Below are 14,984 nucleotides of genomic sequence, written 5' to 3'. Positions count from 1 at the left end.
TTCAGCCCCCGGGCATTTTCCGTTTTTGTTTTTTGCTCCCCTTCTTCCAAGAGCCGTAACTTTTTTATTTCTTCAGCGCTCTATTGGGAGACCCAGACGATTGGGGTATAGCTACTGCCCTCCGGAGGCCACACAAAGCACTACACTAAAAAGTGCAAGGCCCCTCCCCTTCTGGCTATACCCCCCCGTGGTATCACGGGTTCTCCAGTTTTCAAGCTTTGTGCGAAGGAGGTCAGACATCCACGCATGGCTCCACAGATTTTAGTCAGCAGTAGCTGCTGACTATTTCGGATGGAAGAAAAGAGGGCCCATATAGGGCCCCCAGCATGCTCCCTTCTCACCCGTGGATGGTGTTGTAAGGTTGAGGTACCTATTGCTGGTACAGGGGCTGGAGCCCCACATGCTGTTTTCCTTCCACATCCCCTTGTAGGGCTCTGTGGAAGTGGGATCCTGCCGGCCTCTAAGCTCTGACGCCGGGCTCCATCCACAGACCCATAGCACCTGATGGATACGGAGCAGGAGTACAATCAGGGACAAGGCCCTGCATCATACAGGTACTCTGTGTCCCCGGCAGGCACAGGCACACTCCGGGCTGGCTGGGTGTTGTAGTGCGCCGGGGACCGTAACGATTGAGTTGGTGTTCCTGCAGTTTACTGGGGGACTTTTGTGTTGTGGGAACGCAGCGCCGACCCCCACTGGACCGGCGGCGCTGCTGTGACTTGTAGTGCGCCGGGGACACGCCGACCGCGCTTTTACGGCGGCGGCGTTTATAAATCCAGTCCCCGGCTTTTGCGGCCTAGCTCCGCTTCGTTCCCGCCCCCACCCTGTCAATCAGGGTAGGGGAGAGACGCTGTTTCGCAGCAGCGACGAGGGCTGGAGCCTGATTTACATGCTCCAGCCCTCTCACTAGGCACAGAGGGAAGCAGGCTTCCCGCTCTTAGCCAGGAACGCCCAGGGCCCGCCCCCCCTCCTCTCCCAGGACGCCGGCAGCCATTACATGCAGTCTGGCTAGAGGAAGGACGCAAGGCTCTGGGAGACCTGGACTAGGGGGCTTTTGGAGACCACACACCCGCTCTTAAGCGGGCGGTAAGCGGCATTTCAGCTGGCCCCTCTAGTGCCTCAGTGTGCATTGGTGTACTGTGTCACCAGATATATATATTTATTTATTTCTTGCACTGTGAGGTCGCTTCCTGGCTGGATACCCCAGATCGCTCTGAGGAGGCAGCAACATGTCATCCACAAAACGCAAGGCTGCCAAGGCTAGGGCTGTGTACACTGCGTGTGCTGCATGTGGGGCTGCTCTACCAGCAGGTTCCAAAGACCCCCATTGTGTGCAATGCTCAGATCCGGTGCTGCTTCGCCAGCCGGAGTCCGGAGGGGTAGTGACCCAGGCTGAGACGCTTGTAAGTCCTGCCCCGGTGTCAGGGACAGACTTTGCAGTTTTTGCTGAGGGAATGTCTGTGACTATGGCAAAAATCCTTGAAACTTTGCAATCCATGACTGGGGCTCAGTCTATGGACACGGCGAGGTCTCTGTCCTCTAATCCCCCTCAGTTGGAATTAATCCAGACTGCAAGGGGGTCCCCGGCTTCCCAGGCTGAGTATTATGACTCAGATGATAGCCCCAGCCACCCTAAGCGAGCTCGCTGGGAAAGACCCTCAACGTCATCACACTGCTCAGGGTCTCAGCGCAATCAGTCGCCCTGTGATGCGTCTGAAGAGAGTGATCAGGAGTCTTATCCTGGAACCCCTCTCAATCTGGATACCCCGGATGGGGACGCCATGGTAAACGAGCTTATCTCAGCCATCAATAGACTGTTGGATATTTCTCCCCCAGCTCCTTCTGCAGAGGAGGCAGCTGCAGAGCAGGAGAAGTTTCGTTTCCTCTATCCCAAGCGTAAATTGAGTGCTTTCTTGGATCACTCTGACTTCAGAGAGTCAATCCAGAAACACGACGCTCATCCAGAAAGGCGTTTCTCTAAACGTTCTAAGGATACACGTTTTCCTTTCCCCCCTGATGTGGTCAAGCGCTGGACCCAGTGTCCAAAAGTAGACCCCCCGATTTCCAAACTTGCAGCTAGATCCATAGTTGCAGTGGAGGATGGCGCTTCACTTAAGGATGCCAATGACAGACAGATGGACCTTTGGTTAAAATCTGTCTATGAAGCTATCGGCGCGTCGTTTGCTCCAGCATTCGCAGCTGTATGGGCACTCCAAGCTATTTCAGCTGGTTTAGCAAAAGTGGATGCTATCATACATCCAGCGGTGCCGCAAGTGGCGTCCCTTACCTCGCAGATGTCTGCGTTTGCGTCTTACGCTATCAATGCGGTCCTAGAATCTACCAGCCGCACCTCAATGGCGTCCGCCAATTCGGTAGTTTTGCGCAGAGCCTTGTGGTTAAAGGACTGGAAAGCAGATGCTGGTTCCAAAAAATGTTTAACCAGCTTGCCTTTATCTAGAGATAGACTGTTTGGCGAGCCATTGGCTGACATCATTAAACAGTCCAAGGGTAAAGACTCTTCCTTACCCCAGCCCAGATCAAGCAAACCTCAGCAGAAAAAATGGCAGCAGAGGTTTCAGTCCTTTCGAGGTTCGGGCAAGACACAATTCTCCTCGTCCAAAGGGACTCAGAGGACGCAAAGAGTCTCAGATTCCTGGCGGGCTCACGCACGCCCCAAGAAAGCAAATGGAGGAACCGCTTCCAAAGCGGCTACCTCATGACTTCCAGCCCCCCCCCTCCGCATCTCCGGTCGGGGGCAGGCTCTCCCGCTTTTCCGACATTTGGATGTCACAGGTCAAAGACCGGTGGGTGACAAACATTTTGTCTCGCGGGTACAGAATCGAGTTCAGTTCTCGTCCTCCAGCTCGGTTCTTCAGAACCTCCCCACATCCAGACCGAGCAGATGCCCTGCTGCAGGCGGTGGACTCCCTAAGAGCGGAAGGAGTAGTGGTTCCTGTACCGCCTCAGGAACAAGGGCGAGGGTTTTACTCCAATCTCTTTGTGGTTCCAAAAAAGGACGGCTCGTTCCGTCCTGTTCTGGATCTAAAGCTGCTCAACAAACATGTGCACGCCAGACGGTTCCGGATGGAAACCCTCCGCTCTGTCATTGCCTCAATGTCTCAAGGAGACTTCCTTGCCTCAATAGACATCAAAGATGCTTATCTCCACGTGCCAATTGCTACAGAACATCAACGTTTTCTACGTTTTGTGATAGGAAACGACCATCTTCAGTTCGTAGCTCTGCCATTCGGTCTGGCGACAGCCCCCCGGGTCTTCACCAAGGTCATGGCGGCGGTGGTAGCAGTCTTGCACTCTCAGGGACACTCGGTGATCCCTTACCTAGACGATCTACTTGTCAAGGCACCCTCTCAAGAGGCATGCCAACTCAGTCTACATGCTACGCTGGAGACTCTACAGACGTTCGGATGGATCATCAACTTTACAAAGTCGAATCTGTCACCGTCACAGTCGCTAACGTATCTTGGCATGGAGTTTCATACTCGAGCAGCGAGAGTGAAGCTTCCGCTGAACAAGCAGCGGTCCCTACAGACAGGGGTGCAATCCCTCCTTCAAGGCCAGTCGCACCCCTTACGGCGCCTCATGCACTTCCTCGGGAAGATGGTGGCAGCCATGGAAGCAGTTCCCTTTGCGCAGTTTCATCTGCGCCCACTTCAATGGGACATTCTCCGCCAATGGGACGGGAAGTCAACGTCCCTGGACAGGAAAGTCTCTCTTTCCCAGACGGCCAAGGACTCTCTACAATGGTGGCTCCTTCCCACCTCATTGTCTCAGGGAAGATCCTTCCTGCCCCCATCCTGGGCAGTGGTCACGACAGATGCGAGTCTGTCAGGGTGGGGAGCAGTGTTTCTCCACCACAGGGCCCAGGGGACGTGGACTCCGCAGGAGTCCACCCTTCAGATCAATGTTCTGGAAATCAGGGCAGTGTATCTTGCCCTACTGGCCTTCCAACAGTGGCTGGAAGGAAAGCAGATCCGAATCCAGTCGGACAACTCCACAGCGGTGGCATACATCAACCACCAAGGAGGGACGCGCAGTCGGCAAGCATTCCAAGAAGTCCGGCGCATTCTAATGTGGGTGGAGGACACAGCATCCACCATATCCGCGGTTCACATCCCAGGCGTAGAAAATTGGGAAGCAGACTTCCTCAGTCGCCAGGGCATGGACGCAGGGGAGTGGTCCCTTCACCCGGACGTGTTTCAGGAAATCTGTCGCCGATGGGGAGTGCCGAACGTCGACCTAATGGCGTCCCGGCACAACAACAAGGTCCCGGCATTCATGGCGGGGTCGCGCGATCAAAGAGCTCTGGCGGCAGACGCATTAGTTCAAGATTGGTCGCAGTTCCGGCTCCCATACGTCTTCCCACCTCTGGCACTCTTGCCCAGAGTGTTACGCAAGATCAGATCCGATTGCAGCCGCGTCATACTCGTCGCCCCAGACTGGCCGAGGAGATCGTGGTATCCGGATCTGTGGCATCTCACGGTCGGTCGACCGTGGTCACTGCCAGACCGACCAGACTTACTGTCCCAAGGGCCGTTTTTCCATCAGAATTCTGCGGCCCTGAACCTGACTGTGTGGCCATTGAGTCCTGGATCCTAGCGTCTGCAGGATTATCCCAAGGAGTTGTAGCCACAATGAGACAGGCTAGAAAGTCGACTTCTGCTAAGATCTACCACAGAACGTGGAAGATTTTCTTATCCTGGTGTTCCGCTCAGGGAGTGTCTCCCTGGCCATTTGCATTGCCCACTTTTCTTTCTTTCCTGCAATCGGGGTTAGAAAAGGGCTTGTCGCTCAGCTCCCTTAAAGGGCAAGTATCGGCACTATCCGTGTTTTTTCAGAAGCGTCTAGCACGTCTTCCTAAGGTGCGCACGTTCCTGCAGGGGGTCTGTCATATTGTGCCCCCGTACAAGCGGCCGTTAGATCCATGGGATCTGAACAGGGTTCTAGTTGCTCTCCAGAAGCCGCCTTTCGAGCCTCTGAAAGAAGTTTCCTTTTCTCGCCTGTCACAGAAAGTGGCGTTTCTTGTTGCGATCACATCGCTTCGGCGAGTGTCGGAGCTGGCAGCTCTGTCATCCAAGGCTCCCTTCCTGGTGTTCCACCAGGACAAGGTAGTGCTGCGCCCCATTCCGGAGTTTCTCCCTAAGGTCGTCTCCTCGTTTCATCTTAATCAGGATATATCCTTGCCTTCCTTTTGTCCTCATCCGGTTCACCGGTATGAAAAGGACTTACGTTTGCTGGATCTGGTGAGAGCACTCAGAATCTACATTTCCCGCACGGCGCCCATGCGCCGTTCCGATGCACTTTTTGTCCTTGTCGCTGGTCCGCGCAAGGGGTTGCATGCTTCTAAAGCCACCCTGGCTCGATGGATCAAAGAACCAATTCTAGAGGCCTACCGTTCTGCGGGGCTTCCGGTTCCTTCAGGGCTAAAAGCCCACTCAACCAGAGCCGTGGGTGCGTCCTGGGCATTACGACACCAGGCTTCGGCTCAACAGGTGTGCCAGGCAGCTACCTGGTCGAGTCTGCACACTTTCACCAAACATTATCAGGTGCATACCTATGCTTCGGCGGATGCCAGCTTAGGTAGAAGAGTCCTGCAGGCGGCAGTGACATCCCCGTAGGGGAGGGCTGTTTTGCAGCTCTAACATGAGGTATCTCTTTACCCACCCAGGGACAGCTTTTGGACGTCCCAATCGTCTGGGTCTCCCAATAGAGCGCTGAAGAAGAAGGGAATTTTGTTACTTACCGTAAATTCCTTTTCTTCTAGCTCTTATTGGGAGACCCAGCACCCGCCCTGTTGTCCTTCGGGATTTTTTTGTTGTTTGCGGGTACACATGTTGTTCATGTTGAACGGTTTTTCAGTTCTCCGACGTTATTCGGAGTTAATTTGTTTAAACCAGTTATTGGCTTCCTCCTTCTTGCTTTGGCACTAAAACTGGAGAACCCGTGATACCACGGGGGGGTATAGCCAGAAGGGGAGGGGCCTTGCACTTTTTAGTGTAGTGCTTTGTGTGGCCTCCGGAGGGCAGTAGCTATACCCCAATCGTCTGGGTCTCCCAATAAGAGCTAGAAGAAAAGGAATTTACGGTAAGTAACAAAATTCCCTTCTTTTCCATCAATCTTGCCATGTAAGGGCTTGTTTTTTGCGGGACGAGTTGTACTTTTAAATGAAACTATAAGTTTTACCATATAGTATACTGGAAAACGGCAAAAAAATTCCAAGTGCGGAAAATTGGAAAAAAAAAAGTGTGATCGTACAATAGTTAATGGGATATTTTATTCACTGTGTTCACTATATGGTAAAACTGAGCTATGTAATGCCTGAGGTTGGTGCGAGTTTGTAAACACCAAACATGTATAGGTTTACTTGTGTCTAAGGGTTTAAAAAAAATTCACAAGCTTGTCCAAAAAAAGTGGCGCACATTTTGCGCCATTTTCCAAAACCCGTAGCATTCTCATTTTTCGGGCTCTGAGGCTCAGTGACGGCTTATTTTTTGCGTCTCGACCTGACATTTTTAACGGTTCCATATTTGCGCAGATGCTACATTTTGATCGCCTGTTATTGCATTTTGCTCAAAATTTGTGGCGACCAAAAAACGTAATTTTGTCGTTTGGAATTTTTTTGCCGCTACGCCGTTTACTGATCAGATTAATTGATTTTATATTTTGATAGATCGGGCATTTCTGAACTCGCCGATACCAAATATGTGTATATTTTTTAACCCTTTAATTTTCAATGGGGGGAGAGGGGGGTGATTTGAACTTTTAGGTTTTTTAAAACTTTTTTCTTACTTTTTTTTTAATTTTACTAGTCCCCCTAGGGGGCTATAGCGATCAGCAATCCGATCGCTCTGCCCTATCTGCTGATCACAGCTACAGAGCTGAGAACTGCAGATTTGGTGCTTTACTTTCAATGCCGGCTGTATTCCGGCATTGAGAGGAAGTGAGTCATGTTAGCTACAGGCGTCATCACATGACCCTGTGCTACCATGGCAACCACCGAAAGTCACGTGATCATGTCACGTGACTTCCGGTGGGGGCGGGGTAAGTGACTGTCATGGCGGCGCGCATATACATATCGCTGCCAGATTTTGGCAGCGATATGTAAGGGGTTAATGGCTGCGGGTGGAAGCGATTCCACCCGCGACTAGCAGGCACACATGTCAGCTGTTGAAAACAGCTGATATGTGCGCGGATCGCTGCCCCTGCAGGGGGCGGGGCTTAACGGCACACGATCCAGTACGTCATGGGCCGTTAAGGGGTTAAGTGTATATATATATATATATATATATATATATATAAAATATTAGTTATAAATCACTTCTAGTTCTTTAAACTTGACAGTAATCTTTAATTTGCTCCATTTTCCAATTATTCTTACCGTGATGGATTTCAAAGTCATTGGTGCCTTTCCCTTTAAATGCTGCCACACAAGGCTTGTGGATATATAGGGAACTGCAGGCTGATGGATGAGACTGGCAGTCAAAACGTCCAACCTTACAAGGGACAGAATGGAGTGGGTTAATGGAATTCACAACAGATGTCCAGCTGTCAATCGATGTGAGCCCGGTCATCACGACAAGGTGATCTCAATATACCGGGACCCTAACTTAAATGCCACTATCTGGGTTAAAAACCTACATGTCTGGGCAGAAAGGAGGCGTGGACAAAGCCTGGTTATAAGGCAGAGTGCTCAGTCAGAAAGAAATGCATTACAAATATATCAAAAAGACTGATCTGCACATCCAACAGGTGTGAACAAGCGCTAGCTGAAAACACAATATAACTACAAAATTCATAAAGCTGCACTCTAAAATGCTAGAATATATCCAGGCTGTGTCCATCCTGCTTTATAGCTGGATCCTTTTTGCCCAGACATGTAGGTTTTTAACCCAGATAGAGGCATTTAATTTAGGTTCCCGGTATATTGAGATCACCTTGCCGCTGGTTACTGGGCTCACATGCAATAAGCTAAGTATCTCTTTTTTTCAAATATATCTATAGCAGTAATGCTAAACCAGAGTTTCCTTATTCACTGTTCGCATTCTAGAGTGCAGCTGTATGCGTTTTGTAGTTATATTGTGTTTTCAGCTAGCACCTGTTCACACTTGTTGGATTTGTCGGTCAGGCGTTTTTATATATTTGCATGAAAACCACGCTGTTCTCACGAGGGGCTCAGCAAGTCTTTACTCCTCCACCATGCTTTACACTGCTCATATGATTATAAAAGCCCACATATATTGAGTCTAATGAGCTTAGATAAGTGGGTTGGTCAGAGTTTCTTCTTCTAGACCCCCTTTGTCTCACTGCAGTAAGTGGACATGTCAGGACTTCTGAATGCAGTTTTCGGGTACGCAGATGTAACGTTCAGCATATAGCACTTCTCTAATGTGAATGTGGCCCAAGGACAGCAGATTTACAGCACCCATCTGATAACAGTAGCAGATGCGCTGTGGAATAATAAAATCATCACATAAAAAGTGATTAGTATAAAGCCATGTCACTCACGTGTGAGATTACTGACCTGTACATGGTCACCGCGCAGTAAAACGTTCAGCTTCTTGAATTCTGGGATATAAAACGCTCGATCTTGTCCGTAAGTGAAGAATATAAGCCATCGATGATATGTTAATCTGTCCTTAAAGAAAAAAAAGTAACAACTCCCATCAGGTGTTTATCTCCTATTATACAATATATAAGGTGGTGATATATGTAGGGTCTGTCCGAGAAGTGACACTTAAAGGGAACCTGACATTGGACATTACACAAGTCAACCAATGTAAGGTACCGTCTTTATTATGCAAATAGGAGGGTATGACTGTGCACCAAGCCATGGTTAACACCAAAGGTGCACTGAAGCACCCTAATATTCATATCACATTCACCTGTATGGATTATGGACATAATGGTTTCTCAGATGCAGAATAAAGAGAGATGTCACAATGGCTCTCTTCATTTGCTATGGGAGTAATAAACCAATAAATGTTTGGGACTGTCTGGTTACACTTGTTGGGACTGCCTGGTTACACTTGTTGGGACTGTCTGGTTACACTTGTTGGGACTGTCTGGTTATACTTGTTGGGACTGCCTGGTTACACTTGTTGGGACTGTCTGGTTATACTTGTTGGGACTGTCTGGTTACACTTGTTGGGACTGTCTGGTTACACTTGTTGGGACTGTCTGGTTACACTTGTTGGGACTGCCTGGTTACACTTGTTGGGACTGCCTGGTTACACTTGTAGGGACTGCCTGGTTATACTTGTAGGGACTGCCTGGTTACACTTGTTGGGACTGTCTGGTTACACTTGTTGGGACTGCCTGGTTACACTTGTAGGGACTGTCTGGTTATACTTGTTAGGACTGTCTGGTTATACTTGTTGGGACTGTCTGGTTACACTTCTTGGGACTGCCTGGTTACACTTGTTGGGACTGCCTGGTTACACTTGTAGGGACTGCCTGGTTATACTTGTAGGGACTGCCTGGTTACACTTGTTGGGACTGTCTGGTTACACTTGTTGGGACTGCCTGGTTACACTTGTAGGGACTGTCTGGTTATACTTGTTAGGACTGCCTGGTTATACTTGTTGGGACTGTCTGGTTACACTTGTTGGGACTGTCTGGTTACACTTCTTGGGACTGCCTGGTTACACTTGTAGGGACTGCCTGGTTACACTTGTAGGGACTGTCTGGTTACACTTGTAGGGACTGTCTGGTTACACTTGTAGGGACTGCCTGGTTACACTTGTTGGGACTGCCTGGTTACACTTGTTGGGACTGTCTGGTTATACTTGTTGGGACTGCCTGGTTACACTTGTTGGGACTGTCTGGTTATACTTGTTGGGACTGCCTGGTTACACTTGTTGGGACTGCCTGGTTACACTTGTTGGGACTGCCTGGTTATACTTGTTAAGAATGTCTGGTTATACTTGTTAAGAATGTCTGGTTATACTTGTTGGGAATGTTTGGTTATACTTGTTGGGAATGTCTGGTTATACTTGTTGGGACTGTCTGGTTATACTTGTTGGGACTGTCTGGTTATACTTGTTGGGACTGTCTGGTTATACTTGTTGGGACTGTCTGGTTATACTTGTTGGGACTGTCTGGTTATACTTGTTGGGAATGTCTGGTCATACTTGTTGGGACTGTCTGGTTATACTTGTTGGGACTGTCTGGTTATACTTGTTGGGACTGTCTGGTTATACTTGTTGGGAATGTCTGGTTATACTTGTTGGGACTGTCTGGTTATACTTGTTGGGACTGTCTGGTTATACTTGTTGGGACTGTCTGGTTATACTTGTTGGGACTGTCTGGTTATACTTGTTGGGACTGTCTGGTTATACTTGTTGGGACTGTCTGGTTATACTTGTTGGGACTGTCTGGTTATACTTGTTGGGAATGTCTGGTCATACTTGTTGGGAATGTCTGGTTATACTTGTTGGGAATGTCTGGTCATACTTGTTGGGAATGTCTGGTTATACTTGTTGGGACTGTCTGGTTATACTTGTTGGGACTGTCTGGTTATACTTGTTGGGACTGTCTGGTTATACTTGTTGGGAATGTCTGGTCATACTTGTTGGGAATGTCTGGTTATACTTGTTGGGAATGTCTGGTTATACTTGTTGGGAATGTCTGGTCATACTTGTTGGGAATGTCTGGTCATACTTGTTGGGAATGTCTGGTTATACTTGTAGTCAACATGATAAAAATAACATCACTGACACCAAAATAAAGGGTTATTCCAAATGCTCAACTTCATCTTAATTCATTCCCTATAGGACTGCTGGAGAAAGCCGAATACAGTACTCAGACAGTCCGATAGAGAATGAATGGAGCGGAGCCCGAGCATGTGCACTGCGTCTCCATTACAAGGGGGTAACCGAGTCCTGTTCTGGTGATTGTTGGGATCCCAGCAGTAGCACCCCCCCCCCCACCGATCTAAAAGCTATCACCTATCCGATGGACCTCCACCTTCTTTTCTTACATTTAAGGAATCAGGAGAAAGCGCCTCCAAATCTGGAAGATGTTCCATCACTTCTTTATAGATTTCTTTGGAGTCTAATGAATTGAAGAACTAAACGAGGAAAGTAAAGAGGGTTAATACACAGACATTTCACATCTGACTGTTCTGCCGCCACAATTAAATCATTATTACCAGAACGCCACTGCTCTCTTTAGCAGACAGATCGGCTCCTGGTGGGAAGTAAGCGGTGGCGCTGGAGGAGACATCCAGGTTGTCACACAGGTCCGGCTGAGTGCTGCAGTCCATCCATCCCACACTCACAAGCCCATCCTAATAGACAAGAAAAGCAGATCCATACAAATGTGCTATGGAGCTCAAACTATTTATCTGTTTACATTTGTCTTGTCATTAATTTTAACTGGTTAACATTTTTCAGGACATAGGACACAATTCGCGGTTTTAGCCATCGGAAAGTAGGAAAAATATATTTTCTACTATTTTACACTTCCAGGTGGTGGAAATAAGCCGTGTGGTTAAAAATCAGTAAGCAGAGAGGTCAGTATCACTGGGTGTCAATAAAGTGCTGTATAGGGAGGCGACGGGCACATTAACACTCAGCTCCTGCTATGGCTTCACTACAGCACTCACATTGTGCATGAAACCAGCTACAGGCACAGCAACAATCACACAAATGGTACACATATATATAACTCTGCTGCATGCCAAGAAAATACTACTACACACCTCTGCTATATACATATGTATACACACGTTCTGCTGCATGGAAGAAAATACACTGCTGCACGCACACACCTCTGCTACAGTATATAGATATGAATACACACAGCTCTGCTGCATGCAAGACAATACACTGCTGCGCGCGCACACACCTCTGCTATATAGATATGTATACACACAGCTCTGCTGCATGCAAGAAAATACACTACTGCGCGCACACACCCGCACACACACTTCTGCTATATAGATATGTATACACACAGCTCTGCTGCATGCAAGAAAATACACTGCTGCACACACACACAGACACCTCTGCTATATAGATATGTATACACACAGCTCTGCTGCATGCAAGAAAATACACTACTGTGCGCACACACACCCACACTTCTGCTATATAGATATGTATACACACAGCTCTGCTGCATGCAAGAAAATACACTGCTGCACAGACACACCTCTGCTATATAGATATGTATACACACAGCTCTGCTGCATGCAAGAAAATACACTGCTGCACACACACACACACAGACACCTCTGCTATATAGATATGTATACACACACACACGTCTGCTGCATGCAAAAAAAAAATACACTGCTGTACACATACATACATACATACACACACACACACACACACACACACACACACACACACACACACCTCTTCTATATACATATGTATACACACATAGCTCTTGTGTGCCCTTCAGCTGCAGTGTTTTGTTGTTTCAGGACCTGCACAGTGTAAGGACTGTGCAGGTCCAGTTCAGCTGTAGTCGTGTGCAGGATCAGCTTCCTCTCCTTACCTGCACTAATCAGACAGATCAGTGTCAGGCAGGTTGAAGAGAGAGAACTGTGCTGCTGTATTTTTTGCTTTGTGCATGGGAAGGACACTGTGCTCTTTTTAATTACAGAGGAAGCTGCATCTAAGAGGCTTTCCCAGCTTTTAGTAAGATTTTTTCTAGCCAAGAAGAAGTATATCTTACAATAAAAAAATTGGTGTTGACTTTCATTTCTTGTTATTATAGTGCAGTGGAATACTTCTGTATCCTAATAGCTTACAGCTTTGTGCTTCAGTTCTGCTCTGAGAGATCACCCAACCCAAAATAGTCCTGGAGACCCTTGCTGTCCATTAAAATGGTCAGCTTTGGCAATCGCTATCACCAGTGGTGACGCTTCATTTCATAAGCCACTTGTGGATTTATATAAATAAACACCGAACTAAGATTTTTGTATTTTTATGGTAAAATCAGATGTGACTAGTGATTGTGATGAGATTGGTCCTCTAACCAGATGCATGTTTAGACTGCACTTTCTCCTCTGTGAAGAGCACATTATACAGACCCTCTTTACACTGAAGGTTCCAGGTTTGGGAAATCCTTGGCCATTAGTGGTTATGACCAATGGAAGTTGCCGTGAACTATACAAATAATTTTTGCACTCTCATCTCTGGCTAATAAAATGACAGTTCAGAGTGGGGCCTTCCCTAAAATTGTGGAATATTCATCAGCTAACAGCTTTCTGCTATTATTTTCCAATCAGCCCCTGAGAAATGAGAGCTGGAACCTGCTTGAAAATGTTACAATGCCAAAAGCAGACTTAAAAGGGGTCATCCATTAACGGACAACCCTAGATTAAATCAATTTAGGCCCCTAATCAAAATAAAAACAGTGTATACTCACCCTCAGTAGCGACTCCCTTCCAGTAAAGTTGTCACCACTGTTCCTGGAGCGTGATGGGACTTATGTCATGTGCCACCAGCAACCACTGAGCATCTCATGAGCTACAGCCTTTACGGTTTTGTCAGAACGGACGTCAAGCCTCATGGAATATTGATGAGTTGCCGCCAAAAAGCGGTCAGTCAGTGGCTGCAGCTGGCATCCGACTCACGTCCCATTACGCTGTGCAACCAGTGGCGATGACGTTAGTGGAACGGCGTCCCTGTGGGAGAGGAGTACACAACGTTTTCATATTAATTAGGGTCCTGAAATGTTTAGGCTGGGTCTGTGCAGAAGTGGACAACACATTTCAGCAGTTTAGAAGTGGTGGGTAGAAGAGTTCTGAATGGGTCGAAAAGTGATTGTGAAACTTCAGTGGAAATGTTTTTTTTTCCATCTAACATGTGTTGCTCCAAAAATGAGTAAAACATTTTCTTCTGCAAGTTTTTACAGATCACTTACAAGCATGGCAGCGAGTTTCAGCCGCGTCTGTGAGGACAGGCAATCTGCAATAAAAGGAGACATTCAGAACAGGGAAAACTTCACCTTGGTAAAAATGTCATGAACTGTCTGGAATGCACATGAAGGTTAAAAGGGAACCTGTCAGGTCCTGTATGCACCCAGGACCACGAGCAGTTCTGGGTGTATATTGCTAATCCCCGCCTAACCGTCCCTGTATACACTAGCATAGAAAAAAGAGATCTTTAGAAAAAGTATTTCTAAAGATGTTTTACCGTATGCTAATGATCACAGGGACTAGTCCCCTGGGCGTTGGTTCCTCGGCCAGTCGCCCCCATTAGCATGTTAGTAGGTCCCTGTGCGTATGCTACCATGCTAATGAATATGCAGCGTCACACGATGATCTCCCTCACCTCTCTGCTGCCATCGCGTCCGACGGGGGATTTCGGCTCAGTGCACATGACTCCGGAGTTTGGGTCATACGCACTATGAAGCCGGGGGTACGCGTCCTGGCTTCAAACTGAAGTAGTGCGTATGACCCAAACTCCAAGGTGATGTGCACTGAGCCGAAATCCAGCGTCGGACGCGATGGCAGCGTAGAGGTGAGCGAGATCATCCTGTGAAGCTGTGTAGTCATTAGCATGATAGCACGCCCACAGGGATGTACTAACATGCTAATGGGGGTGACTGGCCGGGGAACTAACGCCCAGGGGACTAGTCCCCGCGCTCATTAGCATACGGTAATAGATCTTTAGAAATACGTTTTCTAAAAATCTCTCTCTCTATGCTAGTGTATACAGGGATGGTTAGGCAGGGATTAGCAATATACGCACAGAACAACTCGCGGTTTTGGATACATATGGCAGCTGACAGGTTCCCTTTCATTTACTCGACTGATTTTACCATCCGGGGTTTGCTAAACGTATAGGTCTAAGTCAATTAATTTATTAGGAACCAACATGGGTTCCACATAAATCCTGTGCCTGTGTGCAATGTCTCAACCCGCTGAAAAGAATAAATAATCCCATTCTTTCAAAATGCCCTGATGCTCTATTATTAAACACCTCAATTTATAATACAGCAGAAAA

At 47.8% G+C, this 14,984-nt stretch overlaps 1 protein-coding gene across 1 annotated transcript in view; it reads right to left on the bottom strand.

Moving 5' to 3' along the window:
- Nucleotides 1–14,984, bottom strand: part of DNAJC10 (DnaJ heat shock protein family (Hsp40) member C10) — a 136,067-nt gene that overhangs the window by 56,710 nt on the left and 64,373 nt on the right. The window contains exons 9-13 of the mRNA XM_075317416.1: nucleotides 13,900–13,943; nucleotides 11,168–11,305; nucleotides 10,997–11,086; nucleotides 8,540–8,653; nucleotides 7,397–7,511 (exon numbers count right to left, since the gene is read on the bottom strand). Coding sequence (XP_075173531.1) covers nucleotides 7,397–7,511; nucleotides 8,540–8,653; nucleotides 10,997–11,086; nucleotides 11,168–11,305; nucleotides 13,900–13,943 — 501 coding nt within the window. The remainder of the gene's footprint in view (nucleotides 1–7,396; nucleotides 7,512–8,539; nucleotides 8,654–10,996; nucleotides 11,087–11,167; nucleotides 11,306–13,899; nucleotides 13,944–14,984) is intronic.

Source organism: Anomaloglossus baeobatrachus, chromosome 7 (genome assembly GCF_048569485.1).
Source record: "Anomaloglossus baeobatrachus isolate aAnoBae1 chromosome 7, aAnoBae1.hap1, whole genome shotgun sequence".
Classification (NCBI taxonomy): Eukaryota; Metazoa; Chordata; class Amphibia; order Anura; family Aromobatidae; genus Anomaloglossus; species Anomaloglossus baeobatrachus.
Note: the sequence above shows the minus strand (reverse complement) of the source record. Positions and strands in the feature narration are given on the sequence as shown.